Source organism: Corapipo altera, unplaced genomic scaffold, assembly GCF_003945725.1.
Source record: "Corapipo altera isolate COAL_440 unplaced genomic scaffold, ASM394572v1 67, whole genome shotgun sequence".
Taxonomy (NCBI): domain Eukaryota; kingdom Metazoa; phylum Chordata; class Aves; order Passeriformes; family Pipridae; genus Corapipo; species Corapipo altera.
In genome coordinates this window covers 5,350,098-5,377,189 of record NW_020884906.1, presented here as the reverse complement: position 1 = coordinate 5,377,189, position 27,092 = coordinate 5,350,098, and the positions used below count along the sequence as shown (strand labels likewise).

Genomic DNA, 27,092 nt, shown 5'->3' with positions numbered 1-27,092 from the left:
TCTGGAGAAGAGAAGGCTTAGAGGCGACCTCATTACTCTCTTCAACTACCTGAAGGGAGGTTATAGCCAGGTGGGGGTTGGTCTCTTCTCCCAGGCAACCAACAATAGGACAAGGGGACATGGGCTCAAGCTCTGCCAGGGGAGGTTTAGGTTAGATGTTAGGAAGAAATTCTTTACAGAGAGGGTTATCAGGCATTGGAACGGCCTACCCAGAGAGGTGGTGGATTCACCATCCCTGGAGGTTTTTAAAAAGAGATTGGACGTGGCCCTTAGTGCCATGATATAGTAATTGGAGTTGGATCAGGGGTTGGACTTGATGATCTTGGAGGTCTTTTCCAACCCAATCTGTTCTATGATTCTATGATTCTATCCTTTATTAGGGTAACTGTTACATATTCCACATTTTGCAACGCCACCGTGCAGCGGCCCGGCCGGGATGTGTGTCCGGCCCGTCGCTCCCGGGGCCGCCTTCTTTGAGGCAGCCGCCGTTCCCGCCCTCGCCGTTGCCATGGCGCCGCGCTGGCGCTGCAAGATGGCGGCCGGGCGGCCGCCGTAGGCAACATGGTGTTTCCCGGCCTCGGGGCGCTGCTGCTGCTGTTGGCGGCTCTCTGCCCCGGGCAGCGGGCCGGGGACTCCTGTGAGTCAGGGCGTGAGGGGCCGTGGGGAATAGCGGCCTCTGGGGGTGTGGGGATGGGGGTCGGTCTGCGGCGGGACCCGCCCGGGTGGGCGTGAGGGGAGGTCGCGGATCCACCGAGGGTTCCCCGGGGATGGCGAGGTTGGAGGTCTTGGGTGCCCCTGCCCAAACACGAGCCTCTGGGGGAGACTCGGAGAGGGAGGGTGGAGCTGCTTATGTCGAACCTTTCAACCTTGGTAAAGTTTGTAACGAAAAATCCAGCGAAACTCCCAGCTTGGAGCCCTAAACTTGAAAGTGGGTCCGCATGCTGAGGGCAGGAGCCCGCAATTCCTGGATCACGGGTAGCCGGACACTCCTGGCACCGTTCATGGCGCCAAGAAATTAAATGTATCAACTGAAGTCAATAAGAAATGTGAAATATGGTGTTGCCTGAGCTGTGTAGTATCTTCATGGGCTGTAAGTGCTGCAGCCTCCTGCTGTAATGTTATTTCGCTGCGTGTTTACTGAGCGTCTTCACAAATATAAACTTGTGCTATAGAAAGCTATCGTGAACCCACTTCTCCAGCCCTTGGCAAGAATGTAAATACAACCCTGCACTAGGTGTTACAAGTTATATTTCTTCTATTTGTGACAATTTAAAGTATAAGAATAGAAGAATCTAGGCCAAGCAGAAGACATAAATATGTCTTACAGATGTTACCGTTTTCAGGCAGTGTGTATTAAGACTTGTTTCTTTCTCTCTCTTTTTAGTCTTTCAGCCTTCATTTATCCATATGTCAGGGCCCAGAGTCAATTCATTTTTTCTTGGAAATTCTTCAGGAGTTACTTTTTCTGTAATTTTAAGTCCTGGAAATGAAGAGACAGGTAAGAACACTTCACTTCCCCCTTCTCCTTCCCCTGTATGTAAATAAATACGTTTGAATTATTAATATTTTTGACATTAAAACTGCTGCAGAAATGGTAATGCACTTAATTTAGTGCTTTAATCATTACTGAAATAGGAACTCCAGAGGACTTCTGTGATTAAACCCTTAGTTCTCTGTTGACTCTGCATCAGCTGGGCCTCAGGGTGTGTGTACCTGAAGGCACAAGAGGAATTTAAATGTAATTCTTATTCCCAGTCTTTTCTAAATAACAGTGGAATACTTTTTTTTGCTATAGGAAAATTGCAAGTTGCAAATTGCTATGGAAGTAAAAGAGCTGGTGATTGGACATTGGATGTAATGCCTGGTATGGTATGTAAAGTACTGATTCTTCCCTAAAATGGGAATGATTGTCATATATTAAGGGCTAATTAAATACTAGCATAAAGTTAATGTACTAACAACTTCATTTGAATATGTTACCCTTGTGAGTGCCCTTGCTGGAGTTTGCTGAGGTGCAGCTTTGACACTGGTCCCTTTTTCTCCTCCTCTCCAGAACTGCTTGTATTTCCTGGCTGGCTGTAGCATTTGAGGCTCTTTCAAATCTGCTGGAAGGATCTACTAGAAATAAAAAAGAATACAGCATGAGCTCTGGAACATCTGTATTTCTTAGACTTGTCTTCAGTGTTATATGTAATTCTTTAGGGGTTTTATCAACTCTGGCATCATTCCAGTTTTCGACTGAAGGGAACTGTAGAAACTGAAATTCTCTTTTCAATATTTGATGTTTTTCTTTAGAACTGTGCATGTGATTTCTGAAGTAACTTAATCTGTGTACATGCCCTAAAAAGTTCTCTGTGTGTTCATATCCCTGCTGTATTTGCATATCACAGTACCAAACCTTTTGTCATTCCAGTCTCCAACTCCTGTTATTCCACTTCATTCCAACTCCTCTCTCAGAAGCTGATGAGTGGTATAATTAAGAGCAATTTAATACAAGGCATAAGAGCTGTCAAACTTTATTCTGCATTTTTCCAGAACACTTCCAAAGTGACTGTAAGCTTGACCAGAAACCTGGAGTTGTGTTTGCCCAATGCCACTGACTGCTGCCCCTCACCTCTCTGTGTGCTGGAAACACTCCAGGTTTTAGCTTGCCGTGGTTCAGTGAGGCTGGCACAGCTCCTGATTCAAGCTGAAATATTTGCCAACTCTTCCTTTGCAGGAAATGTCTCAGGTAAGAGTTTAGATATGTTAAAGAAAAAATGGCATTTTGGCTGTTCTTTTCCTCTCTACGTGGAAAAACTGGGATTTGGGCTGCAATAAGAGATATTGAATAATCATTAATGGAATTTTAAAAAAGGTTTCTTCACAGTCAGAATAAACTGCAGTGTGCATGGTCTGTTTATCTGGATTTCAATCCACTTAATCTGATTTTCTCCTCTTCTAATTCTGTTACAGAAAATGCAACTATCATCCCAAACCAGGCCTTTCAGCCCTTGGGCTCTTGTCCTTGTAACTTAACAGCTGCAGCTTGTGATGTTCAATGTTGCTGTGATCTGGTACTTGTTTCATATTAAACTTTGATTAGTGTTTGTCAAATTTCTAAACTCTCTCTGTTGTCTGGGAGGAGTGAAAGGTACTGAATGCTTCAGCCTAGATGGGCCACAGGGCTTGTTTGGATTTTCCAGTATTTCTAGCAGTAAATATGACCTCTCTCTACAAAACTGATTTATCTGTAAATATGGCTATAGTGCCATTGTTAATGCCATCACTGTGCTTAAAAGTGACCATTCCTTTCCTTTCAGGAGTGTACACCAGACTTGAAGCAGTTATTCAATGGATCATGTTTCACTGGGGTGTTTGGTGGGGATGTAAACCCACCTTTTGATCAGCTGTGCTCTTCCCAGTCAATGGAATACACCCCTGAGTGGTTTCCCTTCCTTTGTGTACAGTCTTCTCTTGACAACACTCCATTTCTTGGCTATTTTTATCATGGCTCTATGTAAGTCTCAAGAAAATTAATTTTCTCACCATGCACATTAGACATGAAAATGAACCTGTTTTGATAATGAAAGTTATTTTGAAATCAGGATTTTAGGGTGTGAACTTGAAATGCAAATGGAGAAATGTCATTGGTACTATAGTAGAGCATGGGACATGAAAGCAAACGTGTCATTATTTGTGAGGTAGAGAATAAAGAACTGTTTAATTTTTAAACTTGTTTGCAGTTCTACACCCAAAGTTCCTGCATTTACAATCCCTTTACAAACTTCTCCTGGGAGACTTTTCACTGGTTACAGACAAGGGGATCCAGTTATAACTGAAGAAAATGAATATTTTACCATTCCCCAGGTAACCACTTTGTGTTTATGAGCTTTTGATTCCTCTTGGTTTGTTTGATACTTTCCATACATCACATTCCCTGTGGCCTTGTAACCAGATTCAGCAATTTGCTCTTGTAAAGTGGTGGAATATATTTTTCATCAAAAAAAAAAAATTTAGAAAAAAAGCAGCCCAAAATCATTATTAAAAGAAAACATCTTTCCTGATCCCCCTGCCCACCCCCCAAATGGTAATGTTTTAATTATTTCAAGAGGTAAAAGCAATCTTGGCATCGTGTTAACAGTTTATGACTTACCATATTCTGTATTTTTTGGTTTTCCTGCTGAGCAATCTCAGTCATCTGGTGATAACTGAAATTCCTTTTGTATTTTAGAGGCACTTTTTGGTTATAATTATTGTGACAAATTAGGGTAAAGCCAGACTGTACATTGAAAGTATTTTTAAAGCCTGTGCTTTTAAGATTTTGACCTCTCCTTTGCTACAGACTGAGATATTTTGGTACCTTCAGATTACTTGTTTCTCAAAGTGTCACGTGTGGCTGCAGTGCACATTTGGGGCATTTCACTAACTAAGAGTCTTCAAATGAAAGGCAAGGGGCTGGCAAAGGGTCCAACACAGTTATTTTTGTGCCCCACCTGCAGCAGTCCCTGGCTGGGCAGTGTGTTGGGAATGCTCCCGTGGCCTATCTCCAGGGCTTTGATGTCACGTGCCTGACCAGTCTGGAGTCTTACAAGGAAGGGCTGCCCCACCATGTGAGGATAAACACTGGCACTGCAGGTATGCTGCCTGAATCCCACCAGGAATGTGTTCCCTGTTTCTCGGAGCTGCTGGAACAGAACAAACCCCAGGGCTGTTGGCACAGTAGCTGCATCTAACACCTTTGTTATCTGGTGGCTGTAGTTCAACGTTTGGAGATGTTCCTGATGACCTTCTAGGAACTGTCCCACTATTTCCCAAGATTTAGCATGTGAGAAACAGTGGGATTGACCTTTGTTTCCCATTTACCTGTTTCTGGTGACTCCTACTGGTTATGGCTACAAGTGACAGGGCAGCATCTCTGCCGCTATTTTCAGACTGTTGCAGAGCCCTTTTTCTGTCAGGAGGGTGCAGTGTCAGCATTGAGAATTACTGAGGAGTGGTTACTCTCTGCATTACAAAACCAAGTACTTAGGAAGAGTCATTCTGGGGTTTGAGATAATATGATTATCAGCATGAAGATATTTTATTTTATGCTCCATAATTGTCTAATTTTGTTAGTCTAACTAGACCCAGAGATAATTAGCTATGCTTTCAAAATACATAAAAAGTTTGGGTCTTTACCAAAATCAATTTTCTAAATAATTTTCTACTCGATGTTCATAACAACAAGGATGTTGTGAAAACAGTAAGTCTGTGTTTCTTTTTCATTCTCAGACTTCATCCAACAAAATGTCACCTATAGAACCATCACTGACAGGGGCAAATTCATCACTGAAAGTGGTATGTGTCTTCCATTTAATTAATAGGTCTCTTACCTAACCTGGTCTGTATATGGCATAGATTATTTTGATGCCTAAAATGTTTACCTGCTGCACTTCTCAGGAGGAATCTTGTATGTTAACTAACACTGAAAAAGTAAACTGGCTTCCTGCAAAGCAGGAAGTATTTAATTTACCCCAGTTTGTTTAAGGTTGGTCAAGAAATCAGGTCCCTTATCTTACATTAAAATTAATTTTTGAGAAGAAAAAAAGCCCAACAAGTACAATAAACAAAGATATAAAGAATGCTAAAAAAAAATCTCCAGGATGAACATGTAAGTGTGGAGGGCAGACTGTAAGCAGATATGGTTGTCTCTGTTTTGTAAGTTCCTGTGCCCTTTTAAGGGCCTTTTTCAGCAGTTATTTGATGTAGGACAGTGGTTCCCAGTCAGTGGAGGATAATAAACTAATGGAATCCAAGCTAATTAGTTTTTCTGGGCAGTGATGGCTCCCTGGGAGGGATGAGAGGAAAGCAGAGAGAGTTCTCAGTCCAGAGAAGGGCATCAGCTGGTGATGTAAAGTCCAGTGCTGGGTTCTTGTGCAGAGGATCAGCTAGAAAAGGACCTGGAACTGCTGATGTTAAAATATTGATAAATTGGAAGATTGTACCATTGCACATTTAAACAGTAGAATCAATCCTCAAAAAGATGAATGTTGTAATCCCCAGAATTTTGCCAGGGTTTTAATGTGTTCTTTTTGAGCTGCAGTAACAGAGCTTTCTAATTAGAATGCTTTTCATTATGGCCTTTTTTTTTCCTTCTGCCAGAAAACCTTCATCCTGCCGAGGTTCTGTGTCAAAATGTAACTTTTGCAGAGCATTATACATTCATTTGCAAAGACAAGAACATTGAGCAAGTAAATGTCACAGTCTTCCTTGGAAGCTTGTGTGATGGAGGTATCATGACATTTTGTAATGATTTTTTATTGTACTTTTTTCTTCAACATGGAAATTCTGTCATAGAATCTCTTGATTACTAATACTTCTTAAAATGAATTTCCCTGGGGCTCTGGAAAGAAAAATAAAGGGGTTATTTCCATTAATTTGTATTATTTTGAATCTTCTGTTGCTACTGAAGGACCAAAGTTTGTATCCTACACAGAGTGTAGTTTTTGCTGATTTATACCATACTTGTTGCTAATTTACTCATTTAAAAGTAAAGTCATATTTTTTTCTTTTACCAGAAATACTGGCACAGAGATTCACAGTTGAATTTCTGAGTTTAAAGAGTACTAATGGAGAAGAACTGCCTGAGAATACAGGTATTACTACTTTATTTTGCCTATTAAAAGAAAAAAAAAAATCGTGCTGTGGAGATTATTATCAGTGATTATGTTTTATATTTCTTTCATACTTTCTTATGTTGCCAGCCTTCACCTCCCTGCCTTCCTGCACTGCCAGTAGCAGAGATTGGTTCTTAGGCTTTTGTTGCATAGATATTGATTATTTAAAGTGAGGCTATTCCCACTCTAATGGAAATGTCTGGTCATTTACTTCAAGACTGATGACATTTACTAGTAAAACAATGCTAATGCTTACAGATTTGTATACAATGTTCATGATTTACCCTTCTCTCTTTAGGTTATCAAGTTGGAAAACCAGTGAGAGCTGCAAATATAAATGCTTCTGACCCTCTTGGAACCCTAAACATTTGGCAGCCAGGTACTGGCTTGTGAGGTTGCAGCTTGAACTGTAGTTAATGCTAAAATGTTGGGGCTTTGTTGGGTTTAGTTTTTTTTTTTTTTAAACATATTTTAGTTAAAAATCTGCTCCAGATTTTGGTTTTCTTTCCCAAGCTTTTGTTGAAAGGATAGTGAGAAAGCCTCTAATGCTTTCTTGCAAAATGTATGTTGAATTGACTTGTATCTATTTTTGAACTCTACCATGTTGAGTTTGCATTCTAGTGTTTGATGTTTTGCACAAAACTGAAAGCTAGAGTTCCAAAGGTGGCTACAGGAAAGCTCAGGTAAGATGGTTTCATTTTACAGCTGGCAGAGGCTTATGTGCATCAGCAACTTATACACCAGTTTTATTTGGAGTAGACTCCTACTCTGGGTGCATTCTGGAAGTTGGGATTAATGAAGATTGCAGCCTTTTAAGGTGAGCCACATAAGCTGAATTGTTTCTCTCTGTGTCCCTTTTGTTGGTTATTACATGATTGTCTACAAATGCCTCTTACTGGAACATTCTTTTTAAATACTCATGTGTGTGTTTCAGCTTTCTGTGGTTAAAAGTCTCACTTCATTTTTAAAGGGAAATTATAATAACAGCCTCAGTCTGTATTTAAATGAGGATTGTGTTGGGGTGGAATACTTTGCCATTTCTTCCCTTCAACAGATAACTGACAAGTTCAAGTTTATTTTTGTTGAGTGGTAACACCTTTCAGAGGAAACTGAGCTTATGATACAATGAGGTTGCAACCCAGAGTGGCAGACAGTACAGATTTACCTCCTTTGTGATGTTACATTCTTATTTTGCAGAGGAAATGTAACTAAGAAATTGAATTCATTAATACAAGCTACTCACATTGGAAAGAGGGACAACTCCAGTTACAGTGATCCAGATGACTGGGTGCAAATCATACGTAAGTGAGGTTTGTTTTGTTTTTTGCAGTCTAAATATGCCCATAAACTGAATAGAGCATCTCAAAATAAACCCCAAGCACAATTTCAAATGCCTAAAGTACTGATATGTCTGGATCCATCTCTCCATGTATGTGGACACACAGGCATATAACTCAGTATGTGTGTGGATACTGAATATTTTACTGCCAGCCTGTACACATATGACTTGGCATTTACCTGTTGATAAATAGATATCAACAGATAAATATATAATCCTTTAAATAATAAAAGTATAATAATTTTCTTTATGTGTTTTTTATATAGAGAAAGCATTTTTAATCTGTTTCTTTGTGACAGTTACCAGTGTTTCACTGGACTATGACAATAATCTAATATATGATGTTTTCTTTAATATTTACATTTAAATAGCTCTGTTCTCCATAGGTCTTGATCCATTTAATTCTGATACCAATGTGAGCACTGGAAACTTAAAAGGCTTTTGTCCAGATATTCCTGCAAACCTGAATATTCACATAATGTTTGCTGAAGTGGGAGCAGTGCAAGGGATTCCCCAGCAACAGATTCTTGCTGTGCAGATCAGGTAGAGTGAGTTGTGTCTCTGGTTATCTCACAATATAAATGTTTCATTTTGAGCCTTCCTTACCTAACAAATCCAGATTTAAACTTAAGAAACAAAAAATTGTGTTTTGTTACTTACAGTTTTTACAAGCCTTTTATTTTTGCAGCCCAAATTCCTTTGATCACAACCAGGTTAGCCTTTCTCATTCTCAAATGAAAAAAAACCCACAAAACTAGTGCTTAAAACCACATAATAATTCTACTTCACTTAACATTAAATAAAATCTGTGATGCTGCCAGCAGTGGGCAGACCCAGGGCATCCCATCAGGAGTGTGTTTTAATTTCTTGTGACGTGGTGGAAGTGACAACATTGTCCTATGTTCTGGCTTATCCCACTGCAGAGCTCTTGGGAGCTGTGCTAAATGATTTATTCTTTCCTGAAACGGAATTTTCACTTTGCAAACACTTTCCCCTCCTCTGCCAAGTCAATCCCAATTGAATAAATGTGATTCTGTTCCATTTTAGCTCATTTCCAGGCTTGGGTTCTCCCCCTGCATGGGGGAAAATCCAGGGATTATCAACCTCCTTCCAAATACTGTGTATTTTGTCCTTTTGTGGTCGTGTTTAGGCTCTAAATTTTCATTTACAGCCCTCAAGTAAAAGTTGTGGTTATTGTTACAGTTACTCAACAGTCCTATGGCAGTTCCAGTGTGGGCTGAGCTGTGGGAACAGCCTCAGCTTCCTGCCCATCACAGCTTCTGTTCAGTTCATTAAAGTCCCAGCTCAGCCACCCGTTCGAAAGACAAGGTAAAAACATTGATAACTTCACCCTGTGCTCAGCAATGTGAACAGCATTGACCAAAAGGGTCCTTTTTTTTCCAGATACCACAGGATTTATGTGGAATTTGACTGCAATCAAAATGACGTGTGCTTGCAACAACTGTTCTATCCACTGACACGGTTTTACACAGGTAAAACCAATAAACAATGTGGGATGTCACAAACTGGCCACATTTCCTTGAAACATAATTAGATGTCTGGGGTTCAGTCTGAAAGAATGCTTTGTGGTGGGGAATTAAAATTTCTCCTTTAGAGAGCACAGTCCAGAAAGTCTGTTTAATTGTTTTTTTGACAATGCACTAATTTCTCAGTTAGACTAGTGGAAAGAAATAATTACTAGAAGTACTTTCTGGGCAAGCTTGAAATTTTGCGAGCATCAGTTTGGCAGGGAGAGATTCTTTTTCACTCCCCTGTGGGGTTTGGAGTGACATATGCTGGTTAAGGCAAAGAATATGTCACTTTATAATATTGTTCTGTAATTGTAGCACTGTCAGAGTGCGTCATTGCTCTTGAAGGGTGGAGGGAGACTTTGTTTCTCACTTTACCAGTAAAAATTTGCCATATTGTTAAGACAGATAATTTTTAAATTTCTTCTGTGTAAAACTGTGGTGGATTATGGTTCATGGGAGACTCCGTAGATTAAATGTCTGGGATTTCAAAGGGCATCAAGGCACTTGGACTGTTCTGGGAGTGTCATGGATAGAGGCAACTGCCTGTGTTATTATCTGCACAACTTCAGGAACTAAAGTTACACAAAACTATGAAGTTTCACAAGTATGAAGCATTTTACTTCCTTGCTTTGTGCTGCATTAACGTGTATACTTTAATCTGTATCCTTGGGTTGTTGTCTAAACTAAAATTTAGCTCTCATACACTTACACTTTTTTTTCTTTCTCTTTTGCAGGAGAACCATATTCCCAGTGTCTTGCTAAAGGCCTGCTATTGGCATTTCTTGTTTTACTTGCAGTAATTATGAGCAACCCTTGGTTTTCTAAATTATGGAACAGATAGGTAAAAATTATGGAGAAATATTCTTGGATCTTGTAGACAATTTATATAAACTTTTAAAATACATAAAATCAGTACTTTTACAGTAAACAGAAAATGGCTGTGTTATTTAAACCAAAAGTAATAAATTATTTTTAAGCTCCAGACTCTGTGTTTGGAGCAGCAAAGTGCAGAGTTGACTTCAAGAGGGTGGCGAGTTCAGCCCAGAGGCTACAGCAGGGTTGGGGTCATCCTCATGGGTGGATCTTTATCCTCTTAAGCTGGTTCTCTTCTCCTGGAGTAGAAGCTCGTCTTCACAGCATACTCCTATTTTTGGAGTGGTGGGCAGACTGCTCACACTTCAGAAAAGTCACAACTCTTCAGCTGTTTTCATGTGTCCACCTAAAATTCTCTTTTCCAGTTAATGCTCTGCATTGGCAACCTGGGCTCCACAGGGCAGGAAACATTCACTGATTGTCCTCAGGTGATGAAACACAATGCTGGGGACTTTTGGGGGTTTGGATGGGCCATAAAGTTGATCAAAGAACTGGAGCACCTCCCCTATGGAAACAGGCTGAGAAGGTTGGGGCTCCTCAGCCTGTAGAAGAGAAGGTTGTGTGGAGACCTCAGAGCACCGTCCAGTATCTGAAGGGGAATATAAGGAAGCAGAGAGGAGCTCTTTGTCAGAAACTGAAGTGATAAGTCAAGGAGTAATGGGTACAAGCTGAAAGAGGGGAAATTTAGGCTGGATATTAGGAAGAAATTTTTCCCTGTGAGGGTGGTGAGGCCCTGGCACAGGTTGCCCAGAGAAGCTGTGGCTGCCCCATCCCTGGAAGTGTCCAAGGCCAGGTTGGACGGGGCTTGGAGCAACCTGGGATAGTGGAAGCTGTCCCTGGCATGGCGGGGGAGTGGGACTGGACGATACTGAGGTCCCTTCCAACCCCCTAACCATTCAATGACTGTATGCAGCGCATTTCTCCCTTAACATTCAGTGACTGTACCATGTTCTCCCAGTAACGCGTTTCTCCCGTACATCCTCTCCCACAGAAGCCTTTCAGGCGGTGACTCCGCGGCTGCCCTTCCCGGTGAGCGGCTCGGCGGGGGTTCCCGGCTGCCCGGCCGGTGCCGGTGCCCGAGCTCAGCCCGAGTTCTCCGCCCGTTCCCCGCCCCGGAAGCCGCCGCCGGGGCCGCTCCGCCCCGCCATGGCCGCCCCCGGGCCCCGCTGCGCGCCGGCCGCCGGCCCCGCCGAGCCCCGCTGAGCCCCCCGGGCCCGGAGCGCCCTCGCCATGGGCGCGCTGTTCCGCGGGGAGCCCATGTGCCTGGTGCAGCTCGACCTGCGCAGCGGCTCGGCCTACGAGTGCCTCAGCGAGGTGGGCGAGCGCGGCCTGGCCGAGTTCCGAGACGTGAGTACCGGGTCCCGGGGGGCCCGCGGGGACATCGGGGCAGGCACAGGGGCGGGGGGGACCGAGCCGGGCCCTGGGGAGCCGCTGGGAAGGAGCGGGACTCCGGGACCGCTGCCGTTCCCAGCTTTCCCCGCCTCCGACACGCAGGTGTCAGGTGTGTGGCCGGTCCCTGGGTCGCGTTCCCCTGGAATCAGGGATGACGGAGTCGTTAGGGTGGGAAGGGACCTCTGGAGGTCCAAGGCAGGGTCCCCTGGAGCAGGTGACTCAGGAGCGTCTCCAGGCGGGTGGGACGGGTGATGGGAAGTCAGTTTGGAGCTCGGGCCTCCCTGACACTCCCTGCTTTGGGGTGGCTGTATCCCACCTCCTCACCGAAGTAGCTTAAATTTGGGAGTTGCTTGCAGTAGGACCCTGTGGGAGACCTCCTGGGCCACGTGTAGCCACAGTGCCTTCGGGCTGAGTGTGCGTGCACAGCTCAGTGACGTGTCCACCCCACTGAAACAGCTGCTCTGTAGGTTTGTTTCTTCAGCATCACAGGCTCCTGCTTTGTCAAACACGTCTGTTCCTGGAGCAGCAATTCACCTTGGAGGAAACTACCTGCCTGACTATTGGGTTGGGCAATAATTAACCTTCTTTTTGCATTGCCTCATCATAATTATATGATGTTTGCTTGCTGACTGAGACTTTGGAATTTCTTCCAAATATACATCAGAAATGTAGGTTGCAGAATCTTTGCAGGGAAAGCTGGGAGAACTCAGATTAACAGCTGATTAGTAAATATGGTACAGAGGAGGAGGCAGATCTGTAAGAATGACAATGTGAGTGTATGTTTAACATTTGATGCCATTCCAGTCACTTGACACACCATTTATTGTAGAAATAACACATTATTGGTTCTGTTTAAAAGCTGAATAGGTAGGCAGAGACATTGCACTTATGGTTAGGGGTATGTACATAGGAAGATCTTTTTAAAACTTAACATTTAACATAGATTCTGTGGAAATCCATCACAACAAATTTGCTTGTAGGAAGGTTTGTTAATTTGAAGTCATTAAGCAGTATTTTAAAACTGTAGAAATAAGATTTGGAATGGTTTCTCCCGGAGATCTCATTGATTTTTTTATTTGAGTACAACCAGCAAATGGCATGGATGATTCTGCTTTAATAAAACCAATTCTGCTATTTGTAGACTTTTTAATCTTTTTAGGTTTTTGTACCTTCTTAGCTGAAAGCACTTTAGAAAGAGAGAGCACACAGAACACATGCAAACCGTCTCTAGGAAGTCACAGGAACAGCTGTGGTTTTTTTTAGGGATGTTGCTGTTTTGAATCTCTGATAAGAATTTTGTCCTTCTCCTTCAGCTTAACCCAAATGTAAGTGTATTTCAGAGAAAATATGTGAATGAAGTGAAGAAATGTGAAGAGATGGAAAGAATACTTGGTGAGCTTTATTTTCATATCTGACCTTTCTCAGCCGTGACTTTATTAAAGTTGAGATTACTAGAGTAGAACTACAGTGAAGGTTTCAGCTACCAGCTTATGTGGTCTGACTGCTGTAGACTCATGTAGAATTTTCATATGTATGAAAAAATACACATCCATACACTCATTTCTTGAGTCTTTATGTAGATTTTTGGAGCTGGAGATGACTTCCGTGGTTTTGTGAGCTGTGAAATTCACTTACACTAAATATAGGTCAGTGTTCTTTTGAGCTCAGAGGCGAAGAAGATTTGCTAATGTTTTGCTGATAAATAATTGAGACCATTTCAGTATTGATTGCTTAAAACTCTGCTAGGAAAATGGAAGCTTTACTCTGGATATTTCCTTGACTGTAAGATATTCCCCATTTTTTCATGTTGTGTAACTCAATACTGTTGATCTTCCGAGCACCCTCAAAAATACCTTTATTAGTAATTATGTTATCAGTAGTTGTGTTCTCATGGTAGTTAATGAATAGGGGGTTTGCAGAGTGTTACAGCCAAAATGCAGATTTCCTCAGTGTATCCTGAGGAAAAGTTACCATTGAAGGATTCCTTTTGTTGGAATCTCTCAGCAGAGGCACGTGCTGGTCATGCCACACCATGCCAGCAGCTGTTTTGGCAGTCTCCCTCTCCAGTGGGAGTTGCATGTGTGTCAAAGTTCCTTAAGCCTCCTTCTTTGAACACTTTTTATCCAAACATGGGGCAATGAGCAGAATGGCCATTTCTGGCAGAAAGTGAAATGATCGTGTGATAGAAACTGATGTGTGGCAACTAAGAGGTTCTAGGAAATACTAAAGCTTCTTACAAAGTACTTGTGGTTGGGAGATTTCCATCACAGGCCTCTGAAGTTCACTCACTTGTGCAAACTTCCAAGGCGGGAATGTTCGGTGTATTTTATCCCTTACGCTTTGTTAATCCCTCTTTTTTGAAGATTAGTGTCTGTTGTTGCTAAAATGAATAAAATAGCCAGGGCCTGGTGCTGCAGAGTGATCAGTGCCAGCAAGAGCAGCTGAAGGTCAACTCTGCAGCATTGTAGGAAGTCTAAGGCAATGCAGTTTCCTTTCTGATTCTGTTTTATTTCTCACTCCAGGATATTTAGTACAAGAAATTAAAAAAGCAGGTATTTCACTCCCTGAAGGAGATGTTGCTCCTCCTGCTCCCTTGCTGAAGCACATTTTAGAAATCCAGGTAACTTTTCCACTAAACAGATGCCAAAGTGTAGGGGATTGGAACTTAATTGCAGACTTAATTACTTGCTCTTTTATTAGGACTTCAGTTGTAGGGGTGTGGTGGGGGAGACAGAAGCATTTGCTTTCCTTTTTGTCTGATTGTTTTCCTTCCTGCCAGTGTCACTTCAAAGCCTGCCAGTGAGGTTTTGATATTAACACAAAATCCCTGTGAAGGGTCAAAGCCAACTCCTGGGGTGTGCAGTTATCCACTGAATTGGATGGATTGCCATATTACACTGTTCCAGGCAAAATGTTGTCTTTAGACGTAATCCCTCAGCCTCATTTATTGCTTTGGGACTCACTGTGACTCTTTGTGCATCTGAAATTTCCAGGTGTGTGGGAATGTTGTATGCCCAAGGCTCTGCAGGTTCCAGTGCTGGTTGCCCAGCAGAACATGGTGCTGGTTTCTCTGAATTCTTTGTCTTGTGTTTTGTTAGAAAAGAAGCTTGTAAAACACAGATATAATTTTAAATAACATTCTGCTTTACTGTAATTCTATTAAAGGAATAAATGGGTGTCTTCCACTCTGTGCTATCTGCAGTTCTAATTCTGCATTACTTAGACACAAATTAAGGGCAGAACAAACTTAAGAGATGCCAGTGGAGGATCAAGTGTACTCAATACAAAGCATTCTTTGGCAGACGAGGGATGAAACCTGTGGAGCCTGTTAATTAAGAAATTGGGAAACTCCCATCATTGTGGTAAATAACACGTGCTGAAAATGAATTCTGCTCTGTTTTCCAAAATTGTTTAACTGATTCTATGTCTTTTTTTTCCCCCTCTGTGTCTTAGGAACAACTGCAGAAGCTGGAGACAGAATTGAGGGAAGTAACTAAAAACAAAGAAAAACTGCGGAAAAACCTGCTTGAGCTGACAGAATACAAGTACATGTTGAAGGTCACACAGAGCATTGTCAGGAGAACATCTGAGGTACTGCTGGGGGCTTTGCCAGGGGCTGTGTGTTGTGGGGCATTTTTGGCTCACCTTATTAGTGGTTGTAGTTCAGTGCATGACTTGGTGTTGGGCTCTGCAGCCCTGGACATTGTTCATGATGGTTTGTGCCATGCTGGGCTCGTGTACAGGGCAAAATGCAGCCCTGAGCTTAAGAGGAGCTTGGTGATTTCTCTCTTTGTTGAGTGTTACTGCTGGTGCCAGTTGAAAATGAAGGTGTAATTGTGTTGTTTTGATGCATAAATTGTGCTAAGAAATTTACGGTGTAATTTCGCAGCACTGACTTCAGTTGCTAAGAGCAGGGCACTTGAGGTCACAGGGTCTCTCTGTTGCCTGAATTGAACAGGAAAGGGGTTTTATATTTGTAATTAAATAATTTGTTTAATTAGCTTTTCTTCTTTAGGATAATAATGGAATGAAATTTTTTTTTTTCCGAAAGCTATGAATGATGTTTCTTTTTTATTTGCCAGTATGAATCTCATTTACATGCAAATTATGAAGAATTTCCATCTGTGGAAAATGAGCCATTAGTGGATTACAACTGTATGCACAGACTGAGTGCCAGGCTGGGGTAGGTATGGGGCAGGCCATGTGTGTGAGACAGCATGTGCTGCTTCAAAAGTGCTTGAGGAGCTGCTGTAAAAAATGGGTTGTTCTCTTAAAAGATGGACTGTAGTGTGACTGTAGTGATTTTAGACAAGGCAGGAGTCTGACCCCAACGTACCTTTGTAAAAAAACAGGGTTATTTGAAGGGATAAGTAGGACAGTGCCAAAAAATCCTGTCACAAAGCTTCCATCAAACCAAGGATGTGTGTAAAGGAAAATCTCCCAATCATTAGTTCCTGGTACTGTTTGAACTCTTTTTCCCTGATAAACAGACTGTGTTTCAATCACCTGGCAGTGTCAGTTGTAAATGTAACATTAATTGTGTTGCCTTTGAAATGCTGTCTGTGGCTTCTTTATGAGAGGGTGTCTTGGCAGGAAAAAATTACAAACCTCACTATCACAGAAATAACCAGTTAGATATAATTCTAGTTGTGTGCTCAGGCCTGCAGTCTGTTTACTTTCCAAATAGAAATTTTATATACCAGCTGGTATTTTCTGTACCAGCTCCTTCCTGTTCAAGGTGGTGTTCCTTCTCCAGCCGTGGCAGATGTTAAATTATCATGACTGTGATCCTGAGTGATGATGTACTCTGAGTTTCTCATTTCTTTTCTTGTGAATTTTATCTTATATTTCAATTTTTTCTTTTTCCATAGATTCATATCTGGCTTAGTTCACAGAGCAAAAATTGAAGCATTTGAAAAAACACTGTGGAGAGTGTGTAAAGGTTATCCCTTCCTTACATATGCAGAGCTGGATGAGGCTCTGGAAGATCCAGATACAGTGAGTAAACATTGTAATCATCAGTTTATTTTGTTTGTACTTTTCATATAATTTGGAAGAATTGCTGCTCAGGTCTGCCTGCAGTGAATGGCAATGATTTCCCAGTGCCCTTGGAGGAAAAACCATTTTAAAGAATTAGAACTTGTAAGACTTGAAAGTTCGAGGTCTTGATGCCGACGTGACTGTAGGAGCAGCAATGAATTTACCACAGCTGAGCTTCAGGAGTGCAGAACTTTACTGTGGAATTTATGTGACTTTATGATTGGCCACCTTGCTCAAAATACATGGCATAAATGGCTGCTTGGATATTTATTAACTAGGTCTGTACAGTGCATTGCATTTTAATAGCCATTTTCCTTCTTCATTCAGTAGTTAAGAAAGAGTCATGTACAGGAGGTTTTTTCTCTGAACCTATAAAATTAATCTTTTATAAATCAAGTCTGGCAGCCTAATCTGTCACTTTTTTTTTTTTTTTTTTGCTTTGATTCTAGTTTGTTACCTTTTTTTAGACTCCTTTGTTACTCAGAATTCTGAGATGGTAAAATAAAATCTCTCTTTTATTTTCCCTGAAAACTTTTTGTTTTTCTCTGACATACAAAAAATGCCCTCTAAAAGCCAGACAGATACAGACACTCTTGAATTTTATTGTTTCATCTTCACTGAAAATGACGGGAGATCAGTGCCACTAACACAGATTTTCCTAATTATTCAGCTTTGTTATTTTGCTCTAATTATGTCACAGTGGAGTTGCTGGTTAAAACAAACTTCATTAACTTACCTTTTTCTGGTTTTATTAGGGTGAAACCACAAGGTGGGTTGCTTTCTTAGTGTCCTATTGGGGTGAACAACTTGGCCAGAAAGTAAAGAAGATTTGTGACTGGTAAGAAGTAAAACTAATATAGAATTTCTTTATACCTGGGTTATTTTCTAGTTGTTTTTTTCCCCTGCACCCCTTTCTCATAAGTGTTGATATTTAGACAAGGCTTTTGAAGTTAAATTTGTTCCCTCATTGCATCCAGCTCTGTAATTATGCAATGTACAAATAAATGTGAGTCATTTTACCTGCACACTTTACTAAGTACAGGCAAAATACCAACCAAAATACCAACCTCTCAGTTGAACCTGTTCCATGGTTATTAAATGGTGTGTTGCAGATTTGGCTGTGGCATGGGGGTGGGTGATTTGTTTTGGTTTAGTTTGTTATTTAACACAAACCTCTGTGTTTTGTAGCTATCACTGCCATGTGTATCCCTACCCAAACAACACCGAGGAGCGCCGGGCAGTTGTTGAAGGACTAAACGTTCGTATTCAGGATCTTACTACTGTGAGTAAAGAACAGATTTGCTTTTGCTGCAGTTGTAGCACCATAGGAAATCATTTGATAAATCACAGCATTAATACACATTTCTAAAATACATACAGCTTTGGAGCTCAGTGTGACAGGATGTCATGGCCCTGATCTCGTGTTGCATGTGTCTGTTAAACCTCAGGGCACTTGGCATTGCCTTCTGTTTTCAGCAGAGGTTTGCTTGCCCTCCTAAAAACATGGCCCAGCACTGGACACTTCAAGGTGCTCTTGTTGTGGTCAACACAACCACTATCACATTTTTGGTGAACTCTTTGGTGAACTCTTGTTTTTTTCTTGGACAAAGGTACTGAATAAAACCGAGGAATACTTACACCAGGTGTTGTGTAAAGCATCGGAATCCATCTATACCTGGGTTATCCAGGTGAAGAAGATGAAAGCCATTTACCATGTACTCAACCTGTGCAGTTTTGATGTCACAAAGAAGTGTTTAATTGCTGAGGTTTGGTGTCCAGTGGCTGATCTCCAGAGTTTGCGCCAGGCGTTGGAGGAAGGCTCAGTAAGTCAGCTGAGTGCTCACTGATGTGTGAACTTTGGTCTTGAACTAACTCTACAGATAAGGAAATAATTATAAAAATAGGCTGAAAATAGGCACAGGCAGATCTGTGTCTCTATCAACTTATATAAAACAATTTTTTTGTAAGCAGAGCCTTTATTTAATGTTGTGTGTGGTGGGTTTTTTTGTTGAATAACTTCTGTGTTGGACCTGAGTCCAGCTGGGCTCACAGTGCTATTTGGAGTCTCATAGAAGGTTCAGTTCCCTTTTGTTGGTTTTTGTTTCATAAGAGAGACTTTCTAATAACAAATCTTGGTTTTTTGGTGTTGACTGATGAGTCTCATCTGATGTTTCATATGAAGAAAGGATTAGACACTGTACATAATCAGTGTTTCTAGAGAAGGCACAAACATTAAACTTTAGGCTCAATTTAGTGGTAATTCAGGATCAGTGAAACTGCTGATAGAGCAAAGGTTTTCAGTTTGATCAGATTAACTGAGATCTTGTATAAATTTATCTTCTGTCTATAATTAGAGGAAGAGTGGAGCTACAATTCCCTCATGCATGGAAACCATCAGGACAACACAACCTCCTCCAACTTTGATACGTACCAATAAATTCACCTCAGGGTTCCAGAACATTGTTGATGCTTATGGAGTTGGAAGCTATGGGGAAGTTAATCCAGGTTGGTCCTTCTGAAAGCTGAGCTGGGGGTTGTGCTGTCATTGCTGCTTGCCTTAATACCTTGCTGAATTGGACACCAGTAAAGGCAAAATGGTGAAACCACACTGCTTGTTAGTAGCTGTTCTAAAATTTCAGTAGCCCATCAAAAGTACAAATGGTGCTCCAAGCACGAAGATGGGATTTGATTTTGCTGAGTTACTTTAGCATTAAAGATGCTGATAATAGCTGTAGAATATCTCTTAATATGTTTTACTTTGGGTAAGATAAGATATTAATGGGAAAAAAAGAAAACTTTGGTAATGGTTATTAGATCCTACTGAAGCGTGGAGCTCATCACTTGAAAAATCCAGCTTGTTGAATAGCTCAGTTTAATATACTTGTTGCTCTTCTGACTGTGTCATGCTGTCCAGGAGAATGTACATTATAATACAGACCTGAAATACCCACAGAGGAAGAACTGCTTGGTTGTGTTTTATCTCCTGGGCTCATACTATGATCCTCAGAATTGTCATTGCTAAAGGATCACAATAAACAAGCTTTAAACTGATCTAAATTTATAGTGTGGGGAAAAGGTCTCTTAGTTGGGGGTGAAATGTCTTTCAAACTTAAAGCTAAAAACTTTGAGAGATTAAAGTGATGGAATTGGTTAGGCATAGTTCAGACAGAACATCATCAGCTGTGCTGAAATGTGCTGTTTCCTTGCAGCTCTCTACACCATCATCACCTTCCCCTTCTTCTTTGCTGTTATGTTTGGAGACTTTGGGCACGGGCTGCTCATGTTCCTGTTTGCACTCCTGACAATACTGTATGAAAACCACCCCAGGTTAAAAAGATCACAAGATGAGGTAAAAGGAATTACAGGTTATTTCCTTCCCATCCAGCCAGATCACTCAAATAGTCACTATATTCACTTGAATAGTCACTATGTTTCTGAAAAGTATTATTTATTGCACATGTATTAGACTGTTTTTTTTCCTTTGTTTCAGGATTTTCTGTGTTTAAAGTCCCTTGAGATTAATGTGATATCTTAAACTAGTCACTTTTGTTGAAAGAGCAGAAACAATCAAGTTGTAATGAAAGACTGACAAAAATTAGTTGATACTTTTGGGCTTGTCTTTCTTTCTGCCAGGGCTACTCAGTGGTGTGAGTATTTACAGAATGTGGTCATGGTGGCAGCATGAGGAGAAAATGATTTTTTCAGATTCCATCTTTTATTATTTCTAAAAAGAGCTGCAGTTTGAAATTTGCTAAACTTTATTTTAGCTCATTTTTTAATCGTATGGGGTTGGAATGCAGCAACACCTGCATCCCTCATTAGAATTATATTTAATTAAGAATGGCTGCAAATGTATAACTTCTTGTAAACTAGTCTCAGGAAGGAAATGGCTGTAAAAGACTATTTGTGTAATGATGCCAATGAGAAAAGTCTCAGTGTGTGTTGTGAGAGCTCGTATTCCTTAGTGACTGTTCAGAAAAAATGTTTAGTTTTTACAAATCTTTATGTGTCCAAAAATAGGTTTCACCTACAAATGTCTAGATAACCATTGCTCACAGAGCAGATGATTTTCTCTATTTTTTTTTCCAATTCTTACAGATAATGAAAATGTTATTTGAAGGCCGATACGTGATTTTATTGATGGGTCTGTTTTCTATATACACTGGATTGATTTACAATGACTGTTTTTCCAAGTCAATAAATATATTTGGATCTGGATGGAATGTTTCAGCAATGTTTGAGCAGAAGGTTTGGCGGTGAGTAGCATGTTTGCTACACCATTAAACCAGAGATGTATTTCCTGCAGCAGTTTAACCCTCTTTTAACTATCTTCTTATGGTTTGTCTTAATACATTTTCCAGGGGTGTCTCTCTCTCTCTACATCAGATTTTGAGAGGAATAGAAAACACAGGGCTAGTTCTGAAGGAATTTGTCCTAGGTTATGCTTCTGGAATAAATTAGCTGAGCAGCATTTACTGTAAAGAAAGTAACAGTTAATGAAGTAAATTAATTACCTGGCACTCATTAGTCTCTGCACAGCTTTTCTTGATAGTAAAAAAAAAAAAGGCTATGTGAATTGTCAAGCCTCCTTTTTCTCAGTGGGATCACCTCATTCATTTGTGTTTTCATGGCCCTGTGGTATTTAGGAGTTCACAACTTGCATCTCATGTTGCCTCAGAAACAGGAAGTGGTTTAATGTAGTTGAGTCAAGACCTCTGACTTTGGTTAAAATGAGAGCAGGTTGTGTGTGCTGTGTTAACTAGAAACTATATGAAGTTAGAGTGGAAATTTCCCTTGCAAAAGGTAGCAAGTTTGTTAGTCGGTTTTAAAAAACACACTAAAAGCAAATGGTGAATTTTTAAAATGAAACTTTCAGTTCTGGGGGAATGAGGAATAAAATCCATAAACTTTCCTTTCAAAGGCAGGCAGTGCAAATTGAGCCCAGATTGAGAGTTTCTTGTTGAGTTTTTTGCTATTGTTCATATTGACCACGACTTTTGTGCATAGAAATCCTTTGATTCTTTGAAAGTGGGACAGTGGGTCAGGTAGAGGAAAGCAGGAGCTTTTTTCAGTGTCCTGCAGAACTGAAAGTGTATATTGTCACTATGATTAAACAGTGTCAGATCTGAGTGTGTTTTTCTTTCTCTGCAGCCTTGAGGATCTGAAATCTAATAAATTTTTAGCACTGGATCCAAATGTTTCTGGTGTGTACAATGGAGCTTATCCCTTTGGAATCGATCCGGTTAGTTTTATTCTTTTTTATTATCCACTTGTGATGATCAGTCATTTGGACATTAGATTTTGGTATGTGTATTGGAAAGATAAATCTTACTATGAAAAAATACATTTCTGTTTGCATTCTCCATTCAAGAAAATCTTTTAACAAGTCAAAAGTTTAACTATTTTCACAACACTAAAATTTCTGTTGTGATCCCCATTTGAGGTAAAATTCTGGTCTCCAGGAAAGAAAGGATACTGGTTTATTCCTTCTGCTGTGCTGTTCTTTAATGCTGGTTTTGTGTTTTCTTGTTCAGATATGGAATTTGGCAAGCAACCGCCTCACTTTTTTAAATTCTTTCAAAATGAAAATGTCGGTGATTTTTGGAGTGACTCACATGACTTTTGGAGTTGTATTGGGGCTGTTTAACCACTTGTAAGTACTTCAAAGTTAATATTAACATTTTTCGTCAAATCTTCAATTATAACACTTAATCTGGTAAGAGAAAGTGGAATTAGTTTTTGAAAACAGAATAATAGTAATTGTGAAAACTGTTCTTAAAAAAAGACAGTAGAAGAGAGGTCTTCCTTCATGTAAATGAGATGATGGGTCAGTGTTATGGCAAAAAAATCTGAAGACATCAGTTAATACAAGACTTTATTTCACTTGTTGGCAAATAAAGATACATGCCTCTTGTGGGCCTCATTTCCACTGAAATACCTGATTACAATTTTGCTGAAGAAGAAGAAATCAGTTTTGGATTGTAATGTTAGTCCTGCTGTTTAAAAGTGCTGAGTGCTGCTTTGTTTTATTGAAATTATATTTGGGCCACGTTGATATTTGTTTTTAACACTTACTTTTAATCTCCCCCCCCTCCTTGTTTATCTTTTAGGCATTTCAAGAAGACATATAATATTTACTTGGTTTTTATTCCTGAACTGTTATTCATGATGTGCATCTTTGGCTACCTTGTGTTTATGATCTTCTTTAAATGGTTGGCTTACTCTGCAGAGGACTCCACGTCTGCTCCCAGTATTCTGATTCAATTTATTAACATGTTCCTGTTTCCTGGTGGTGGTGGTGAAACAAAGGGCCTCTACCCTGGCCAGGTGAGTCGTGTTCTTACACACTTCTGACATCCTGTGTTCCTTGTGCAGATAACACTTTAAATGAAAATGAGATGGCTTTTCCTACTTAGGATTTCGTGATCTAATCTAATTTTTTCCTTCCTCAAACAGGCTCCTCTGCAGAGGTTTTTACTTAGTGTTGCTTTTCTTTGTGTTCCTGTTATGCTTCTTGGGAAACCACTGTATTTATATTGGTTGCACAGCGGAGGCCGAGGCATCAGAATGTGCAGGGTAAGTACTGGAAGACTCCTGCATGTTTGCTCAGTGCAGGAGAGTTCAGGTGGTGTTGTATTATTGCACAGTCACGTCCTCACTGGATATTTCAGAGAATGGTTTGGGTTGGAAGGGACCTTAAAGACCCTGCCATGGGCAGGGACAGCTTCCACTATCCCAGGTTGCTCCAAGCCCTGTCCAACCTGGCCTTGGACACTTCCAGGGATGGGGCAGCCATAGCTTCTCTGGGCAACCTGTGCCAGGGCCTCCCCACCCTCACAGGGAAGAATTTCTTCTGTATACCTAAACCTAAATTTCCCCTCTTTGAGTTTGAACCCATTACTCCTTGTCCTATCACTGCAGTTTCTGCTCAACTTGGAAAGTTTTTGACTGAAACACATAACAGTGCTTTGTTCCTCTAAATCTTTTTGCCTTTAAATAAATTTTGAAAATGTCATGGCAGCCTGCTTGAAGACACAATACATTTCCATTTTGTAGAGTGGCTACAGACCAATCCGAAAAGAAAGTGAAGAGGAACTTTCTCTCCTGTCATGTCCTGATGTGGAGGAAGGCAGCAGCCATGCAGACAGTGGGCCCAGAGAAGGGGATGCAGAGGAGGTGATGGTTCTACTTAATATCTAGTTTGTATGTCCTTAAAAGCAAATTAGAAGTGGGAAATCAATAAGATAACCTGTACTCTGCGTGCCTGGAAGTTTGGAAGAAAATTAGCTGAGCCTTTACAGAGACATTGAATCCTGAATCCAATTTGCTTATATTTATTTATTGCTATTTTAGCATTATTTCTTGGTCTTTTCAGACTGCTGCAGTAAACCACAGTCCATCTGTAGCAGAGAACAGGAAAAGGGCTTTATTGGCAAATAAGGCTCTGCTTTTAAGATATGGGTTTTCTGAAATTGAATAGTGGGGTAAAAATCCTGGTTTATCTATGGTTTTATGGATTCTTAAACTTAAGGGAAGGTGATGACTGCTCAGCTTCCTGTTAGTTAATCTTGGGTTTTCATCTGGACAAAAGTCTTTTTATGTCTGCAAATTACATCTTGTGATGAGGATTATTGCTGGTGGGGGTTGGGAGGCATGGGCAGCATTCCTAGTCCCCACCTACTGCTGCTGTTTAGTTTGGGCAGATTTTTAAAGGTCTTGGCAGATTCCACTGATTTCTTGTGAGTTGAAAGGAAAAAAAAATTGCTTTTTGTTCTCTTATGCTATGCTGTGTTGTTTAAATTGATACAAATGTGTTTTTATCTTCTAGCTGAATTTTGCAGATGTTTTTATGAATCAGGTGATTCATACCATTGAATACTGTCTGGGATGTATTTCTAACACAGCCTCATACCTGAGACTCTGGGCATTAAGTCTTGCTCATGCACGTAAGTGGGGTTTTTTTTTGATATTTTGAGTTTTTTTCCCCACATTTGTCTTTAATGCTGGTTAGAGGGAGGCTGGCCTGTTCAAGCGATAGTAACATAAAATTATCTTTTTCCTAATTTCAAAAAAAAAATTCCCTATTTAAACTAATCATGATCTGTGGAAGCCCCCAGACTAAAATTGTGACTTTATGTAAAATATTGCTTTTACTAGATGTGGTTTTGACATTGATTTTTGAAACCTTTGAACATTTGAAGGGTTTGGGGGCAACTAACTGGGGTGGGGGAGTTCTTGGAGTTCCCATGTTCAGTGGGTCCTGTAATATTGGTTAAACTGGAACAGGCCAGAGTGGCTCACTGGGTGACTGTGCTCAGTATCAACATTAATTATGAAAACATTTTGGTTTTTACCAGAGTTATCTGAAGTTCTGTGGCAGATGGTGATGAGAGTGGGGCTCCGTGTGGACACCTCATATGGTGTCTTGCTGCTGGTCCCTGTCCTGGCCTTCTTTGCTGTGCTGACAGTTTTTATCCTGTTGATCATGGAGGGGCTTTCTGCTTTTCTCCATGCCATACGACTTCACTGGTAAGTTCATTTTTTCCTTTAGCATATACTGACTTGTTTAAGAGGAATTTTTATGTCAAAATATTAGGTACCTTATTAAAAAAGTGTAAAATGCAACTCATGCTACTCTAATAGATTTATTTAATCATATTAAATAGATTATCATATTAAATAGATTTAATCATATTAAATAGATTTATTTAATCTTATTAAATAAATGGATTATTAGTTGGATGTGATTGTTCCTCTGGAATATTTTCAGTAAATTCAAATACATTTGCTTATGGTGCATATTAGCCTCAACCACATTCAGAGTTGATTTTGGTGCAAACTGTGAGTACATTTAATTTATAGTAATGCAGCTTTTCATAATATAGAATATTAGTAACATGGATAAGTATTTTTCATTTCAGCCTGGTTATCACACTGTATGGTTTCAGTTTATTTAATTTATTTGGTTCAACAGAACATTTATATTAGTGAGTGGGGCTGCCAAATCTTAAGTATTTTAATCCTTTCTTAGTCTTAATAGCACAAGCTCTGCAGGTTGGAGTGGATTCAGAGCACGTTCAGTTTGAAACCTGATGAAATTTGCAGTTTAAGAAATATAATGTATAAACATGAGGCAGAGCTGTTGCATGACAGCATTGTCCTCATGATATTGTACGTTTGCAAAGCAATTAACTGCAACCAACTCAAAAACAAATTAGTGAGCCAGAAGTAAGAAATGAGCCATTACAGCACAATCCAGTGGCTTTGGGTCTCCTGAGAAACATGGAATTAGCTGGAACTGCAATGGGAAGATGAAATAGCTGCACAGAAAACAAATGAGAGGATTAGGGTTGATTTTGTTCAGTCTCTCGTGTTGCACAGCTCTGTCCCTTGACAGCTGATTCCTTTGGATTCATGCACAGATTCTGGTTTTTTGTCTCGTTTCAGGGTGGAATTTCAGAACAAATTCTACTCCGGTGCAGGATACAAGTTTACGCCTTTCTCTTTTAAGCACATTTCTTTACATTTTAATAAAGATGATGTATGATAGTTTGGCTGCTGTCAGCAGAAATGTTTGGAATTGTCTGCAGATAACTGCGTGATTGGATCTCGCCTATGAATGGTTTCTTGTGGAAGAAAGTGGTTTTCACTGATTGCCTTATAATGCAGCCAAATAATACTGTAAAATATACCTCCCATAGAAAGACATTGCAGATCTGGAGCATCTTGTAAAGTATATGGATATAAAATGTACATTTTTCTTGATAAACTAATGTTGTAAATTAATTTTATTCTTAAAAAAAAAAAAGTTGTTACTGCTTGTCCTAAAACCTGAGTAGGCTGCTTTTTTTTTTTTTTGAGGCTGTTTATTTTCTTGAATGGTTACTTTTAGTTATCTGAAAGAATGTTCATCATATTAAGCATTTGTTACTAATCACATACTTCACCAAGCTGCATCTTGTGCACTTTGGGAACAATTCAACAATGCAAATTTAACGATGAAACAGAAGCAAGGTATGTTTTCAGTATGTATTCCAGTATTATTAGGAAGTGTTAATTTATACACAGCAGTGTGTATAAATGCTCTTTTTTGGCCATATTTAAAATTGCACTGGAAACGTTAATTGTTCATTCTGAGTTCTGCCCAGAATTACTACTTTAAGCTTTTGGAAGCCACACTGATATTTATATTTAATGTTCTGGAGGAAGGCAGGATTAGAAGCATTACTCCTTTTCCCTGTAGTGAGGAATAACTTTTGCACAGGGAATAACGCATTG

At 40.2% G+C, this 27,092-nt stretch overlaps 2 protein-coding genes across 3 annotated transcripts; both read left to right on the top strand.

Annotated features, from left to right (window-relative positions):
* Nucleotides 1-506: 506 nt before the first annotated feature.
* TCTN2 (tectonic family member 2) lies at nt 507-11,000 on the top strand. The gene is made up of 19 exons (XM_027652139.1): nt 507-637; nt 1,385-1,498; nt 1,796-1,869; nt 2,536-2,731; nt 2,956-3,056; nt 3,303-3,499; nt 3,726-3,849; nt 4,482-4,617; nt 5,254-5,319; nt 6,124-6,252; nt 6,540-6,617; nt 6,937-7,017; nt 7,344-7,455; nt 7,836-7,939; nt 8,364-8,520; nt 9,181-9,306; nt 9,382-9,470; nt 10,244-10,355; nt 10,389-11,000. Exons 1-18 carry the CDS (start codon nt 562-564, stop codon nt 10,348-10,350), a joined length of 2,067 nt encoding a protein of 688 aa, XP_027507940.1. The 5' UTR covers nt 507-561; the 3' UTR covers nt 10,351-10,355; nt 10,389-11,000.
* Nucleotides 11,001-11,581: 581 nt separating this feature from the next.
* On the top strand, nt 11,582-26,363 carry ATP6V0A2 (ATPase H+ transporting V0 subunit a2). Of its 2 annotated transcripts, none has more exons than XM_027652136.1 (20): nt 11,582-11,729; nt 13,088-13,166; nt 14,297-14,394; nt 15,228-15,365; nt 15,857-15,957; nt 16,646-16,772; nt 17,570-17,652; nt 18,003-18,096; nt 18,425-18,637; nt 19,169-19,319; nt 20,024-20,163; nt 20,913-21,070; nt 21,966-22,056; nt 22,349-22,467; nt 22,925-23,141; nt 23,271-23,390; nt 23,871-23,990; nt 24,643-24,760; nt 25,172-25,343; nt 26,262-26,363. In XM_027652136.1, the coding sequence occupies exons 1-20, from the start codon at nt 11,613-11,615 to the stop codon at nt 26,359-26,361; spliced, it is 2,556 nt and encodes an 851-aa protein (XP_027507937.1). In that variant the 5' UTR covers nt 11,582-11,612; the 3' UTR covers nt 26,362-26,363. The 2 variants fall into 2 exon arrangements, with proteins under 2 accessions (XP_027507937.1, XP_027507939.1); XM_027652138.1 differs by lacking the exon at nt 11,582-11,729 and adding an exon at nt 12,288-12,544.
* The last annotated feature ends 729 nt before the right edge of the window (nt 26,364-27,092 follow it).

Excerpts from the sequence above, each read along its gene's own strand:
- TCTN2 (XM_027652139.1), top strand. The coding sequence starts at position 562 with ATGGTGTTTCCCGGCCTCGGGGCGCTGCTGCTGCTGTTGGCGGCTCTC. Across the intron at positions 4,618-5,253 it reads GATAAACACTGGCACTGCAG|ACTTCATCCAACAAAATGTC; the intron begins GTATGCTGCCTG and ends TTTCATTCTCAG. Across the intron at positions 5,320-6,123 it reads CAAATTCATCACTGAAAGTG|AAAACCTTCATCCTGCCGAG; the intron begins GTATGTGTCTTC and ends TCCTTCTGCCAG.
- ATP6V0A2 (XM_027652136.1), top strand. The coding sequence starts at position 11,613 with ATGGGCGCGCTGTTCCGCGGGGAGCCCATGTGCCTGGTGCAGCTCGAC. Across the intron at positions 14,395-15,227 it reads AGCACATTTTAGAAATCCAG|GAACAACTGCAGAAGCTGGA; the intron begins GTAACTTTTCCA and ends TCTGTGTCTTAG. Across the intron at positions 17,653-18,002 it reads GTAAAGAAGATTTGTGACTG|CTATCACTGCCATGTGTATC; the intron begins GTAAGAAGTAAA and ends TGTGTTTTGTAG.